At 32.6% G+C, this 16,729-nt stretch overlaps 1 protein-coding gene across 3 annotated transcripts in view; it reads left to right on the top strand.

Annotated features, from left to right (window-relative positions):
- LOC134695307 (la-related protein 4-like) overlaps window positions 1-16,729 on the top strand; it is a 42,445-nt gene that overhangs the window by 16,846 nt on the left and 8,870 nt on the right. For 2 of the 3 annotated variants that reach the window (XM_063556532.1, XM_063556530.1), the window contains exons 5-16: window positions 1,461-1,548; window positions 2,315-2,451; window positions 3,852-3,955; window positions 5,293-5,457; window positions 5,836-6,123; window positions 6,714-6,809; window positions 7,985-8,070; window positions 8,748-9,002; window positions 11,806-11,845; window positions 12,592-12,681; window positions 14,955-15,232; window positions 16,214-16,319. In XM_063556532.1, coding sequence (XP_063412602.1) covers window positions 1,461-1,548; window positions 2,315-2,451; window positions 3,852-3,955; window positions 5,293-5,457; window positions 5,836-6,123; window positions 6,714-6,809; window positions 7,985-8,070; window positions 8,748-9,002; window positions 11,806-11,845; window positions 12,592-12,681; window positions 14,955-15,232; window positions 16,214-16,319 — 1,733 coding nt within the window. The remainder of the gene's footprint in view (window positions 1-1,460; window positions 1,549-2,314; window positions 2,452-3,851; window positions 3,956-5,292; window positions 5,458-5,835; window positions 6,124-6,713; window positions 6,810-7,984; window positions 8,071-8,747; window positions 9,003-11,805; window positions 11,846-12,591; window positions 12,682-14,954; window positions 15,233-16,213; window positions 16,320-16,729) is intronic. The other variant, XM_063556531.1, reaches the window with a different exon arrangement.

The following is a 16,729-nucleotide window of genomic DNA, read 5'->3' as shown; positions in this document are numbered from 1 at the left end:
TACATATAGTAATAATGTGGCGGGGTTAAACATGTTAGCGGGATCATTCTTTTTTCTACCCCTGAAGACCTACCTTTTCATGATTTCATTTTACAATGGTAGAAAGTATTCCTCATTTATTTTGTGGTATTGTTCACTGTACTGTTAGCTGGAAAAACTTATTCTGGACAATGCTTGATTTTTGTGGAGAGAAAACAAAACGCTCAGTCTTCATGTAGACATGTTTAAACTGCACTGTATGAATTATTTGTCGTGAAATAAGTTAAAAAATATATACAAAATTTGTTAGATAGTGTCTCTAAGGAAATCATACCACACCTCCTTATTTATTTCATAACCATTTTCAATGCACTTTTGAAATGGAATAAATTATTTTAAGTGAATAATTTAAACTTTATTTTGCTGTCTTTTTTAAGCTTCCGAATGACTATCAGGCAATTGATAACTTTGTACAAATGCACTTTTTAAAAAAAAATGATAGAATTTAATTTGGCAATACATTAGACGACTTAACAAGGTTTGAATGTACTTTATAAAATGTCATTATTAATTACGCTATTGAGCTTTGATGAATGTCTCGTATGAACTAAGTCAAGGTTTAGAAGATTTATGTAGTGCCTCAGTTCTATAATCTCTTACATGTTTTATGAAAATTGACATTCATTTTGTCGGCAGATTTTAGCGCTGAATCTTTCGGGACTTGTAATTTAATGTCATCATTTTAATGAAATGATACTGTCAGACATAGGAAAAGTGTAGTTTTCATGATCAGTTTGAATCCCTGAGGATCCATAAATCACTAACAGAATGTTCAATACAGATTGATTATTATATTGTGGTTTTTGTTCCAACACTTTTTACAAAAGGTTGGAAAGAGCATGGCCGTCATATAATGGAAAAGTGACATGATTTATTTTAACACTTCATAATAAAACATGTATTATTCGAAAAATTGCTGAATTAGCAAATTTGACTCTTAGTCTTATCAACAGACAGTCTGTGAGAAAAGTTAAAATTAATGCTTATCATATGATCACTTTAAATTGACTGAAGTTGCGAAAGTTTAATTCCTACCCATTGTTGTTTACCTAAACGGCCATCTTGATTGATTTAATCCTATATAATAGGTGTTTTTCTGGGTGAAATTTGTAGCTGCATGTAGAAAAATATTTTGATTTAGCTATGTCAAAAATTGATACATTGGCTTATTTAAAGGGGGCATCTATTGCTCTGGCATTGACTCATTCTCCCATTTGATTATCCCCCCCCCCCCCCCCCCCCCCCCATGAATCAAATTGAGAATTTTATATAGAAATAAGGAGATGTGGTGGGATTGTCAATAAGACAACCATCCACCATATATCAAATGAAGTGGATGTGAGCAATTTAATATCTGATGTCAGTCATGTCACTAACACACATTAAAAGTGAGATTTATAGTGAATACTTATCTATTACAGATAATGGTGAAGACCCATTAGCAGGAATGGATGCTGAAGAGCGCAAACGACACATGATAAAAACACAACTAGAGGCTTGTCTTTCAAGGTAAGTCTCAGCTCATGGAAGTGTTTTATCGCCAATTTTATGTTCTAGTATAACAAACGGTCAAGGTTAATCTGACCATAGCCGACACATTCATCAAAAACAGTAAAATTACCACAAATCTCAGATCAAGTACAGATTTGGGTAGCTTATAATGTTAAATGTTAGTGCTGGCACCAACTGGGACACATTCCCATAGATACCAACCTTTACGATTTTTCTGTACTTTTACCGATTTTGCAATCAAAGCTACAGTATTATGGTCGAAGTCAAATTTTAGAATGATTACTGAAAACTTTTCAAAATAATGGAAAATTTGATAGTAACTAATTGTGTCAAAAGGCGGTTGGCATCCTTGATTCATTCCCCATTTAATTTGAAATTGCTTCATCCTGCTTGCATATCAGACTGATAATTGTTGGTCTTAATTAGTTTTATTCATAGAAAACAAGTCATGTCTTCCTGTTTATGAAGTTTCATCTGAGTAGTTATGCAAATGATCCCGTATAGCAGGTTATTTTCGCTGGTGTAAAATTTTGTGATTTTCATTAAAAAGGTTAACAAAATATTTTGGGGTTATTATTTTGGCAGATTTCAAACTTTTATCAATATCTTTGCATAATTGGCAGATTTTTTTTGAAAATAAACAAAAATTTACACCTATGAAAATTGCCCGCTATACAGTAGAATCATTCTATAAATTGTGTAATCAGTTGCCAGACAACAGTAAACAGCTCCTTTATATCTGTTGTTATATGATTCATTGTAGAGAGAATCTAGCCAGTGATAGATATCTACAGTCACAGATGGACGCTGATCAGTATGTTCCCATAGCAACAGTGGCCCAATTAGACCAGATATCACAGTTGACAAAGGACCTTGAACTTATAATTGAGTTAATCAAAGGTTAGTATTGATAGTGTTACCATTGTTTTTATGCCCCGTCTACAATAGTAGACTAAAACAAATGCTCTCTGTGTCCTGTATCAAGATAAAAAGAATTGTATCAAGATATTAAAACATGAAGTTGCAGACCCATCAACTTAAAATTATAGTGCCATTTCAAACTATGTAATTTATACATTGATTAGTCCTAAGGTTTTGACCATCAAAATTTTACACAAGACTGACACACTTTTGGTTTTTGCAATAGAGGTAAGAGTGAGAACCATAGATTGTTTTAAGGACTCTTAGAGAGAGAAAAAATAAGAACTCTGGAAAATTTTCCCTCAATCCACTAAAAAAAATTGATTCCACAGTAGATGAAGATAACATTTACAAGAAGTTCACGAGTTCATGGAAAAATAATGTTATATAAAAGTCAAATCATTTATGTAGATACAAATAACAAGAATATATATTCTAGCCTCCGATAGTAACATCTGTTACCATGACAAATTTAGAATATTGTCACATCTGTTGTTTAAACCTACAATCCTAAAATATCTCTGGGCTATTGAATATCATGTCATGTTCGAATTCTGAATGACAATACAGAAATGTAGAGCAAGAATATTCTTATTAACATATGTAAATGAAGGATTTTTTTGTTTTTGATAAACATATTTTTTTATGATAGGTAGTATGTGTGATAGACTTTATTTATGATGACAAGTTTGAATGGTTCAGTCTGATTAAATGGGCTTAATTTTAGGTTTTGAATGGTCCAAGCTTAAGAGTAACGGGTATGGGGAGTTAAATGTTATAGACCTTATCATGCTTAAATATATCACTATTCATTGATATTTGTCTTCAATAACTTGACATTACAGATGTTCCTGTGAAACTTTAAAGTCATTTAGGAAAAGTGATTGTTGCATAATATCAGTATTACAAATATCACTGATTCCCAAATAGCAGACACTTTCCTCTATTTCAGTAAGGGGGACCGGGGACAGGGGGACATGGCCAAGTATTCTAAGTAGTCCCATCTAATGTATCACAAGCCTGTCACCACTAAGATTGTGAGTTTGAGCCCTCCACATGGTTGTCAGTTTTCTTACGAATGTGATATTTTTCTCCTGGAACTGACTAATAACAACTCAGGCTGCCACAATATAGCCAAAAGGGCTTTTTAGGGTGGAATTTTACACCAACAATCAATTTAATTCAGTGTTCAGCAACAATCCAGTTATAAACTTTTTTCCAATGAAGTATCAATGATTAATTTACAAAGTAGTGGACTGATTATTTATTGATGAATAATCTCTAACCAATGAGATACTTCTATGGAAAAGTTATTTGTAAAGTTTGTGTGTAGTTTGTTTTAGTAATTTAAACGTAATTTACAATTTGTTTCTATTTAGAATTGCCTAATGTCCAAGTCCATGAAGATGGAGAAAAATGCCGACCCAATCATAACAGGTGTACAGTTATACTGAGAGAAATTCCAGATGACACACCTTTAGATGTAAGTACATGTATATATTCTAGATTTTTAGACATTCACTGAGCTCGGTCATTTTAGCCGATAGGGAAATGAAACATTATAGAATTATAATAACTTGGTTTATTCAAATATGAGTATAAAATATCTTTAATTTGTCAAACAGTTTCCATGCTTATGGTCAGTTTTATCTTCTACTATTTTTTAGAGAAAAAAATTAGGAAAACATGTTAATTGAATGTTTATATATATGTAAGGTGAAATTGTGCACAGATGAAACACATGCAGTGTTTTAAAGGAGTATGTTCGATAAGGTCCTAAAATGGCCCTCTTTTTTAGCTTAAATTTAAAATTCAGATTTATCGACCAATATCACGATAAATTATAGCTAATACATTGACGAGCTAGGATATAAACCATTGTGTTGAAAATTTTACGTTTCTGCGTTTCATTATGACGTCACAAGTTGTACACATATTGATTTTTCACAAAAAAATCTATGAAAATGGGTGAATTTCCATAGATTATTAGTCAGGAAACATGGAGCGCATACTCGACAGCGAAGATCTTTTAAAATAATGTTTGTGAAGACATTTCACATGTCTTATTTGAATCTTAAGCTTGTCGACGCCTGCGCTCTATGTTTCCTGGTCCTTCATTTGGTTAAAATCTAGCTGATTTTGTCAAATTTCACCAAAATCCCTCATTTTGACCTTTTTTGGACGTAAAAATCAACGTGTTAGAATTAAACTTTGACAAAAACAGTTCTGTTTAACTTTCTAACATGTCTTTACGTCAACTTAAATCATTTATTGTCTTGTAACAATGAACTTTATAATTGGGGCCAAATATGTCCCTTACCGAACTTACTCCTTTGGAGTGTCAAAACAAACAAATATATTCAAGCACACAAAAGTAGAATTTTAAAAGTAAAAAATGAACTGAAAAATACTCTAAACCATTTAGAAGCTGATGTTTAAGTCATCTAAACCATTTTTCTGCTCTTTGGTTAGGTTTTTGTTGCTTTTATACCTTCTCCACTTCCATTCTCTATTCTATTGTATAGATTATAAAATATATACAATATAAAGTCGATGTCGGAAAAATATATAAACTTTTTTGAATGAGGCTGAGAAACTTGGGAATGGCCAAGATGTACCCACTTAAATAAATACATTGATAGCTATTTAAATTTAATTTCAAACTTATCATCCCTTAAAGAACCGCTGGTTGTAAATCAAAATATCTATTATGAAATTGAAATTGCACAAAATATAGCTGTGATGCTATGTTTAGGAAATAAACACAACTAGTTGAAATATATAATTTGTTTATTCATGCACTATTTGTTTTGTTGGCAGGATGTGAAGGGACTATTTATGAGTGAGAAGTGTCCTAAGTTTGCTAGCTGTGAGTTTGCTCACAACAGTAACTGGTTTGTGACATTTGAGTCTGATGCTGATGCCCAGAGTGCCTACCAGTATTTGAGAGAAGAGGTTAAAACTTTCCTTGGCAAACCTATTATGGTATGTACAATTTATGTAAACCTTTTACTTTTCATTTTCCTGACAAATATGTAAATAATTGGAAAATTCAGAAATTTTTACTTTTTTAACACTTTCAAAAGGTACATGAGTTCAAATTTGCTTAAGATAAGGAAAGGTCCAGGACAATTTAAAATTTTAAGTGAAAGGTCCTACATAAAAAAAACAATAATTCTGTAACAGTGTAATCAGTGTAAAGAATGAAGGACCATGCATTTTGTTAGTCTGACCCTAACTAATTTGAACCTTTGAAGGAGGCCATTTTGATTTGATTAGGCAAAAACATTCCTTACAAGATTTTAATTGAATATTGAATAGAGAATCTCCCACAGACCATTAATATATGTTGATTTTTTGTAGGCAAGAATAAAAGCTAAACCTCTGATTAAGAATACACCATATCCAAGGAATGGTTACAACCGTTATCAACAACAACAAAATCAGCAGCAGCAACAACAACAACAGCAGGCTCAACAGCAGCAGCAGTTGATTCAACAACCCCAACAACAACAGCAGGCTCAACAGCAACAACAACAACCGACAGAGGGACAAGGACCACAACAAACACCACAGTTTCAAGTGCAACCCCAAGTCTCACTAATGTCAAATATGTCAAATATATCAAATATACCTAACTATAGTCAGCAGGTAAGTTAGCATCAAATATACATAACTATAGTCAACAAATCCAAGTCTCGTTATTAAATGTCAAATATAGTCAGCAGGTAAGTAATTCTTAAATATATAACTTGAGTGTGCAGGAATCATTGTCCATCTACAAATATGTAGTTACAGACACACCTTTGTAACATAAAAACAATTGTTGCAAGGAATTTGTTACCATTGATATAGCTGATTTTTGAATGCTCTAATTGTTAGTATGTATTATAATTTCTTTCAATAATGAATTAGTCAGAAAAAATATGGATAAATAATTAAAAGCTTTTTTTTTTTTTTTTTTTTATTTAAATTGATACTTGTTTAAAAGCTTTTAAACAACAAAATTGAGAAAGGAAATTGGGAATGTGACAAAGAGACAACAACCTGACCAAAGTGCAGAAAGCAGCCCAAGGCCATCAATGAGTTTTCAACACAGCGAGAAAATCGAGAGGCAGGCTTCAGCTGATCCCTAAACAAAAATGAAAATGCATGTCAAACTAATCTTTGAAACATATAAATGAAATAAAATTGACAATAAAAAATAAGACTATCAAACATGAATGATTTTGTACTTTCAGGCAATACCATTCTTTCCTAATCCCATGATACAGTGGCCAAATAATCCATTAATGGATCCAAGCATGGTAAGAGAACATGCTAATTATCAACTTGGGGTAATTTTTGCTAATCTATTTAATACAATCTGATTGACGTGCAGATCCTGTGCACGCTTAACTTATAAAAATGTACATGATCTGACACTGCTCTGTTCTACTTTCTGTTTGAGATGATCTTTTGGGACCCTCTGGTTTTTATCCTAATGATAATCACCTACAATTTTTGGGTCCCTCTGGTTTTTGTCCTAATGATAATCACCTACAACTTTTGGGTCCCTCTGGTTTTGTCCTAATGATAATCACCTACAACTTTTGGGACCCTCTGGTGTTATCCTAATGATAATCACCTACAACTTTTGGGACTCTCTGGTTTTATCCTAATGATATTCACCTACAACTTTTGGGACCCTCTGGTTTTATTATAATGATAATCACCTACAACTTTTCGGACCCTCTGGTTTGTCCTATTGATACTGACTTTCAAAAATTTGAAGGCAGAAATTTCATTTGTTGATATAATTTTTACCAAAACAGAAAGTAGAACAGAGTGTTGTCAGTTCCTTGTTGTCAAAGTGTAGACATAGGATATGTATATAAATCAGATTGTTTTTAATATTGCAGATAAGTTTTTAGCACACCAGACAATACAACTATTTCAATAATTAGCTTGAAAAATTGGCTTTTGTTAAGATGCTTGTATGAATTGAAAATATTCAGAGCTGTTTAATATCATTGTACATGTATAACGTTATATAAAGAGAAAGAAAAAATAGTAACACAGACATGAAAAAAACTATATAGAAGAAAAGTAACATAATGAAAAAAAAAAGAAAAGTGCAGTTAATAGGAATTAAAAAACCTTGATATATAAAAAAAAATTCACAACAAAGAAAACAAAATTTTATATATATATCTTTGTAAAAAAAGATTCTTAAAATAAACATCACTTGAAATAAAATTTTGATTTGAAACCAGTATTTTTATTGTTTTAAAAATCAGTATTTTTTATTGTATAAATGGTAATGAAATATTTTATTAGTATCGTTTTCAAACTTTTTTATTTAAAGTTTGAATATTCATAAAGGCGTAAAATTGAAACATGGTTTGTCAATTATAATTTATATTTGCACCTTTGCATTATGATATTAGAATGAAAGAAAAGAGACATTTTATCTTGTTATTTTACACTTCTTTTGAATATACCATTTGACAATTTTTGATTTTGATTGTAGGTGCTAGCTATTAACGGATACCAGGCAACTAGTGTCAAGTTAAACACACAACCAAGGACTCCATTTGGAAATCTGAATAGAAATAAGTATGTTGTTACATTATAAGATAGAAGCCAATTCTGTAAAACAGTAATCAACCTATTTTCGCAGATAAGATAATTCGAGTAAAGCACTTTCTACCCCATTTCACGTCAATTTAATTTCGCAATTTTCAAATTAAGTTTGAAGTAGTAGAATAAGGAACGATCTAAATTCTACATATTCGTGACAATTTATTTTCTATGTGCAGAAGTTTGAAATTTCTGCAGTCATTTGTTATTGTAGAACATTAGTGTCGGATAGAAAAAGACCTTTTCCAAATGAATATTAATAAATCTGTTAACTTATATCATATTGAGTTATCTTTATGCCAAGCCTGTCTGTAACTGTTTTGAGTATGCATTGGTATAAGAACCCACACAAAACAGACCAACATTCATGTTTTAGTTTCTATTTGAATGTTCCCATATCAATCAAAGTCTTTTACATGCACATGTATTCATTCACTTTCATAACATAAGGTCTATTTCTATCTGACAAAGCTCATATAATGGTTCCAGAAACTGCTGCATGGAAATGATGCAATAAAAATGTTGGTATGAAATTTTGCCAAACTGACATGTTGCAGTTTTCACATGTCCAAAATTGTTCTTTTGGTCTGGGACATGTTCTTGACTTCTGCTTAAAAAATAAAATATAATAATTACTGCCTTTAATTTTGCAGTCGGAATCCAAGACAGAATAATCGCCTTGGTAACCAGGACAGAGGTCCTTTAGACAACCGCCCTAGTCATGACCGACAACCACAAAGTCATCGCACAAGTCCACGGATGTCGGATAACCAACCGATCTCAGGTCATCACTCATACCAAAGTCAAAGTCGACGAACCCTGGACAATAATGCCAATCACAGTCACATGTCACCAGTTATAGATAATAATAATATACCTGCAGGCAGACAATCGGAAATTCCAAGCAGGTAAGATTGGGGCTGATGTAGCAGAGGGGTGGATAAATATTAAGGGATCATAGATGTATTCTTACCAGGAAGCTCTGAGTATGAGCATGCTCAGAGCTTTGGAAGTAGGCTCAGCAGTTAATGTGACAATATTATCATGATCTTTTACAAATGACAATTGTACTTGTAAGTGGCTTCATCACCTCAAGTACAAAAGTTGTGTAAGCAACAATCTTACACATAAACATTCGCAGCCACAGGCTTGGTGTTATTTTTATTTTTTTTGTGGATATTCTATTTACTCAAAGTTAAAATTCCTCAAAGCCAGATAAAAATTGGGGATCAAGTGCCTAAGGTTAAGCATTTAAGTGTGAAGATTAATTGAATGTACATGTAAACAACAAGAAAGATATCTTTCAAATCCATAAAAAATAACAAGAGAAATTTGTTTTTGGACCTGTTTCATGGTTTCATTTATGGTTGTATGTCCGTAGATGTATGAAAAATAAATTAAAATCTGGCTTGTGGATGAAAAACGAAGTTCCTTCCACCCCTCACATTTTAATGCAATAGTCTATTAGATAAACTGAGTAAATGTTGTCATTAAGGGTTATCATATGGTTAACCTGAAGTATCAATGATTAATTTACAAAGTAGTGGACTGATTATCTACTGATGTATAATCTTAAAAATGAGATACTTCTATTCACATGATTTACATTGGTTTTTGACAACAACAATAAAAGTTTATGTAATTGATAAGTAAGGGGGGCCTTGGTGGCTGAATGGCCTTAATTTGTTCACCAGGCAACTAGTGTCAATATGCCACTTGCAGTAAAAATCGCTTTTTTCAAGCAATAAGATCTTACAAAATTTTAATATTTTGAATACATTAAATAGCTCCATAGTTTTTACACATTTATTCCTATGTTCCTTTTCTTTCCAAACAAATACAAATGTTGCTGAAAGAAGTGTTAAAAACCTACAAACAAACGTGGTATGCTCAATGTTGAAGCATCCTATAATTGTTAACATCCTCTATCTTTGATCTCTGGTGGGTGATTGTATTCTTAAAATCATACCACATCTCTAATTTGAAGTATCAATGATTAATCTACAAAGTAGTGGACTGACTATTTATTGATGTATAATCTCAAACAATGAGATACTTCTATTTACATTGGCTTTTGTCCTTAAAAAAAACACACCCACTTTTCTACAACTGCATTATAGTCAAATGTTATCAACTAAGGAGGCATTGATGACTGAGTGGGCTAAGCAATGTGTCAACACAGGTGTTGCTAGAAATGATGTATATCAACTTTTATCTTTATTGGTAAAGGATTGACACTTTACCTGCAGAAGGTCAGCTGGTTTCCTGGGTACTCCAGCCTCCTACATTGATTAAAATTGACTGACACGATTTCTGTAGTTTGAGTGCTGAAATCTATCTACATATTTTTATGCCCCACCTACGATAGTAGAGGGGCATTATGTTTTCTGGTCTGTGCCTCCGTTCGTTTGTCCTGCTTCAGGTTAAAGTTTTGGTCGAGGTAGTTTTTGATGAAGTTGAAGTCCAATCAATTTGAAACTTAGTACACATGTTCCCTATGATATGATCTTTCTAATTTTAATGTCAAATTAAAGTATTGACTCCAATTTCATAATATCATTATATACAAAAATATAAAGTAAATTTGAAGTATCAATGATTAATTTACAAAGTAGTGGACTGAATATTTATTGATGAATTATCCAAACCAATGAGATACTTCAATTGACATTGATTTCCTAAACAGATGTGAAATGAAATTAATTTATGAAAAGGGGGAATTGATGGCTGAGTGGTACAAAAGCTAAGTACTATGTCTACATTGATCACAAGAATTTCAACACTGGTTGGTGGCAAGTTTGTTAAACTCTGAAATCTTGATGACAGTTTCCCTGGGTACTCCAGCAGCCCCCATCAATTAGAATTGACTGACATGATATCTATAGCTGATAGTAACATCAGCATCCAAACATAGTTCATGCTCATTGTTGAAGTGCCCTAAATATAGTTGTTGACATCCTTGTGGTGGATAGTTGTCTCATTGGCAGTTATATCACATCTTTATATATTTCTGAGTATCAATGATTAATTTACAAAGTAGTGGACTGATTATCTACTGATGAATAATTATTAAAATGAGATACTTCTATGTACATTTATTTTTGTTATAATAATAATAATAAAATCTACAACTGTATTATGCCTCATAAGCAACATTGAAATTTTAGTAAAATTAAGGTGGTACCTTACACTACAGGGAGATAACTCTGTAAAATCAGCAGAACGTTTTAATGACATTGTGTTGTTAAGGGAATATTAAGCTTCTCAATGATCAAAATATGTTTTTGTCAAACTGCTATATAACCAGTGTAATTTTTCTCATTAAATGGTTGGTTAAAATTTTTTGAAATTTTTATATTTTTCTCAAAGGGTCAAAGTAAATACTTGGTCAAAATTTAAAGAAAATTAAACAGGCCAAATTAATTTTAATTCAGGTGTTGGGTACCACCTTAAGGAGAAAAGAGTAGTTATTCTTGTATACAAACCAATGCAATTTTCAGTTTGGACAAAATTAAAGAATATAATCATTTCACCACATCCGAAAATGTTCGACAGATAAAAAGAGAATCTTTGAAAAATCTTGTAAGATCAATAACAATGTTTATCAGTATATATATATAAGGTTGGCACAGAGATTTATCAGGAATAAGAACATGATTTTATCAGATGTCCAAAAAAGGCTCTGCATTAATATTTAAATGTCTTTTTCAGATACAAAAGTAGAAGAAAGCCCCCACTAAATGGTGGTCCAGTAAGTATTATTGTACATTTTATTATTTAGCTTATTAGTCAAATTTCAAAGTACAAACAGTTATGTATAAGCAGGAGTTTCTCAGGGCATTGGAGACCTCCTGCTGTTGTCTGTTCTATGGGCTGGTTGTTGTCTCTTTGACACATTCTCAATTTTATACTTAATTCTGCCTTGACCAGGAATGAGGTGAGCTGAAGAGAGTCCCTGGTGTTCATTTGTTTTAAAAATACAGAGCGCTTTGCCAAAAAAAAAGCCACACACTTTATACATAACACATCTATAACAACCAATATACATTGCTCATTTATACCAAATACAATCAATTTCAAATTTTTGGTGGTCTCAAGTTTTGTAAAAATTGCTGAATTTTCCATTTTAGAACTAACTTTACTTCGTCTCAACCAAATGTTATAAAACTTGTACACCAAACTAAGATGGTTCATTTCTTTATATCAAACAGTCTCCTATAATATTTTAAGTTATATATTGTGAGATATTTTCCTGTTATAATTATATTGTAAATTTGTAGATAAAGATTTGATTTAGGAAGAGATAATTCTAGATTATCATAGGTCATCTTATCGACAAAAGTTTAAAAAAAAAGCAATCGAGGTGAGATGACCACAATGATAATCTGGTAATTTGCTATTTTACTTGAGACTTAATTTTTGATTTCATTGACAACAGAACATGTGCCCTTAGTTTCTTGTGATCATTTTTCATATTCTTAATGTATTACTTTACAGAAACTAAATAATATGAAAGACAAACCAGAACCTCAGTTTGACTTTGAAAGCAGCAATTTTCCTCCGTTAGGAGGAGGACCTGGTACCACAGTGAGTATTGATCACATATAATAAGGAACCAGACAAATAATACAGCAAAACAAAAAGCTATTGTTTTCAGAATCAATAACAAATTAAACAAATATGGAGGTGAAACTCATTTTGTTTTCAATTGGCAAAGGCAAAACAATTGGTACTCTCTATAAGGATTTGTGATCAACTATTTTGTATCATTATAAAAATATGGTAGGATTGCCAAAAAAACAGTTATCAACCAGAGTTTAAATTAAGTAAATGTTAGCAATTATTTGCAACCATACATCTTCCATCAGTGAGAAAATCCCCTACCATCTATAAAAAAGAAGATGTGGTATGATTGCCAATGAGACAACTGTCCAGGAAAGACCAAATCGACAGACATTTAACAGCTAGATGGATTAAAATGGTCCCCAACACTAAAAATATGAAACAATTCATACAAGGAAAACTAACAGGCTAATTTATAAAAAAAAAAACTAAATACAAAAAAAAAACATGACAAACATAAACTTCTGACACTGAACTACAAGCTTCTGACTTCAGACCAGCACATTAAGAATGTTGTAGGGTGAAATATTAATGAGCTCTAAACCCTCCCCTAACCTGGGACATATGTGTTAAATCACAACATATGAACAAACTAAAAAAACAGTTGCTATTGTCTTCACTCGAAAAATTTGGTAAGAGGTACAAAAACAACTCCATATAAAAACAAATTAACAATTAACTCAAATTAGAGTTCTCAAAATAACTATAAGCTAGCTCAAAACCATTTACTACTAAGAAATAATCATTTTCTTCAAGACTAAATTATCAATCAGAACTCTTCCAATGGATTTAGTGTAAAGACATCATAAACAGTCTTGAAAAAAGCATGACTTTGTGCAATGCCAAAATTTGAGTTATCGGTATTAGCAGAATGTAGGATAAATGAGTTACCAAAACTATTCTCTGATAACAATTTCTTATTAGGGCCCCGACTAAAAGTCGGGTCGCCCTATAGTGATCAGTCTGTCCGTCCGTCCGTAACACTTTCGTGTCCGCTCCATATCTAGAGAACCATTATGATTTCATACTTAATACTTAACATGATTATCAACCAACACCAGAGGGTGTGTCATGTTGTATGTACAACTTTCTAGGTCAAAGGTCAAGGTCAAAAACTTTGGTTTTAGTTGACAACCCCCTGTCCTGTGGTGAAGATCGTGTCCGCTCCATATCTAGATAACTGTTATGATTTCAAAGTTTATACTTGACATCCATTTCAACAACCACCAGAGGGCGTGTCATGATGTATGTACAACTTCCTAGGTCAAAGGTCAAGGTCAAAAACTTTGGTTTAGAGTTGACAACCCCATGTCCTGTGGGATTGTGTCCGCTCCAAATCTAGATAACCGTTATGATTTCAAAGTTTATACTTGACATCCATTTTAACAACCACCAGAGGGCGTGTCATGATGTTTGTACAACTTCCTCGGTCAAAAGTCAACGTCAAAAAAACTTTGGTTTCAGTTGACAATCCTGTGTCCTGTGGTGAAGATTGTGTCCGCTCTATATCTTGAGAACCATTATGATTTCAAATATTATACTTGACATCCATTTTAACCAACACCAGAGGGTGTGTCATGATGTATGTACCACTTTCTAGGTCAAAGGTCTGTCTGTCCATCGCTAACAAATTTGATCCACACTATATTTTGAGAGGACAGCTGTTATTATTTCATACTTTATACCTGACAAACATTTTCAACTTAACATATATATAAACCAACACCAGAGAATGTGTCATAATGTATGCATCCTAGGTCTAAGGTCAGTCTGTCCATCCGTTTGTTGTTCTTAACAAATTGTGTCCGCTCTACCTCTCGAGAACCGTTAATATTTCATACTTTATACTTGGTGGGTCATAATATATTGAAGGCATAATTCTAAAAATATGTGACAAATATCAATTGGGCAGCACCTTTAAACATATTGTTCAAACATCAATCCATACATCCAGAAGTCACCTTAGAGTAGTCAACAATTAGTTCACATCATGCAGTCATATCACTATTATACTATGAAAGTAAGATGAGAATATTTATCAGTTTTAACTTAAAATCTTAGATTGAAATCACACATGAGACTCCTTAGAGTAGTCAACAATTAGTTCACATCATGCAGTCATATCACTATTATACTATGAAATAGTACTATCACTATTACCCCACGTTATTGACAGCGGGGCCCACAGAGATGGCTTCCATCTCAATGATATCTAGTTGTTTCTTTTTATCTTTCAGAGTGCTTCAACATCATCCACTTCTAATGAAGTGTTTGAGAGCAAACTTTCTGACGTTGTGAAAGGAACTGCCAAGCCACAAGCTAAACCTCAAACCAATGCATCCCAACCACAGCCTGTGAGTCCAGTCGCCCCACCGAGGCCAGCCACACCTCCTCAACAACCTCAGAAAGACCACTCTAATAATTCCAGTAGTGCTATAAATGGAACCTCTGCAATATCCTCCCAGAGTAGTACTCCAACGAGGGTTCCGTCGCCTCCACCTGTCTCCCCTCAAAAGTAAGTACACTTTCTGTGTGGATTTTGAGGTTATTTTGGAACCACAAATTTCAATGTACAACGAAACTTTAAATATTTCAGAAGAATGTGGCAAAACCATTAAGTCAATTATCCATGAAAATGCAAAGTTTCATCAATCCACGAAAGGTGGTTTCCAGAAATATAAATAAATCCACTACAATATCAAACAATGTAAAGTTTTTCTCAATCCACAAAAGGTGGTTTCCAGAAATATAAATAAATCCACTACAATATCAAACAATGCAAAGTTTCCTCAACCCACGAAAGGTGGTTTCCAGAAATATAAATAAATCCACTACAATATCAAACAATGCAAAGTTTCCTCAATCCACGAAAGGTGGTTTCCAGAAATATAAATAAATCCACTACAATATCAAACAATGCAAAGTTTCCTCACAAACGAAAGGTGGTTTCCAGAAATATAAATAAATCCACTACAATATCAAACAATGCAAAGTTTCCTCAACCCACAAAAGGTGGTTTCCAGAAATATAAATAAATCCACTACAATATCAAACAATGCAAAGTTTCCTCAACCCACGAAAGGTGGTTTCCAGAAATATAAATAAATCCACTACAATATCAAACAATGCAAAGTTTCCTCAACCCACGAAAGGTGGTTTCCAGAAATATAAATAAATTCACTACAATATCAAACAATGCAAAGTTTCCTCAACCCACGAAAGGTGGTTTCCAGAAATATAAATAAATCCACTGTACAATATCAAACAATGCAAAGTAACACTTGTTATCTGAAATTATTATTGTAAAGAATCATATCAGTAAACTGAAAAAAAAATACAATGCCATCAGGTTGATATAAACTTTTTCCCTTTATTTTGGTTAGTAGCTATATTAGCTATATATAGCCCATTCACGGATCAGTGTTATCTATTTTACATCCATTGCTTATCAAGTTTCTGTTGACCAAAGTACATTTTGTTTTTCTGTATTTTTCAGGTCTCAAAAGACTGCTATTGTTGAACCTCCTCAGCAACAGAAAGTAATTGAGGTTGTTCAGACCCCTGTTAAAGTGACACCAGTCTCTTCAACACCAGTCAAAACGGTAAGGACATAATTTAGGAGCTGGTCGGATCAACCTTATGTTAATGAATATCAGTACATTTATTGTCAGATCTATTTCTAGTTGAAACAATCTCTACAAAAAGTTGAGCGTGCGACTTATGTTGCAAAAGCTAAAAATAGCAATTTTCTACATTCAATAGACCATGATCTGATCAACCAAAGGTTATCAAACTAAAACATGGACAACAGCAAAAGTAGGCGACACTAGGTTCCCCAGTGCCCTTACAAATTTTTTAGTTGAATTAATCTACAGCAAGTCTGTAAATGTTTGAAAATTTAATTGTTAAAAGAACTGTTAATTTCTTATTATAATGTTCCAAAATCAATCATACCTAACCTATATATCATTTTATTCTGGTATCACCTAAGTTGAGCAAAGGTATACAGAAA

The sequence above is a fragment of the Mytilus trossulus genome, chromosome 13 (genome assembly GCF_036588685.1).
Source record: "Mytilus trossulus isolate FHL-02 chromosome 13, PNRI_Mtr1.1.1.hap1, whole genome shotgun sequence".
Lineage (NCBI taxonomy): Eukaryota > Metazoa > Mollusca > Bivalvia > Mytilida > Mytilidae > Mytilus > Mytilus trossulus.
This window is presented reverse-complemented; position numbering and strand designations above follow the sequence as displayed.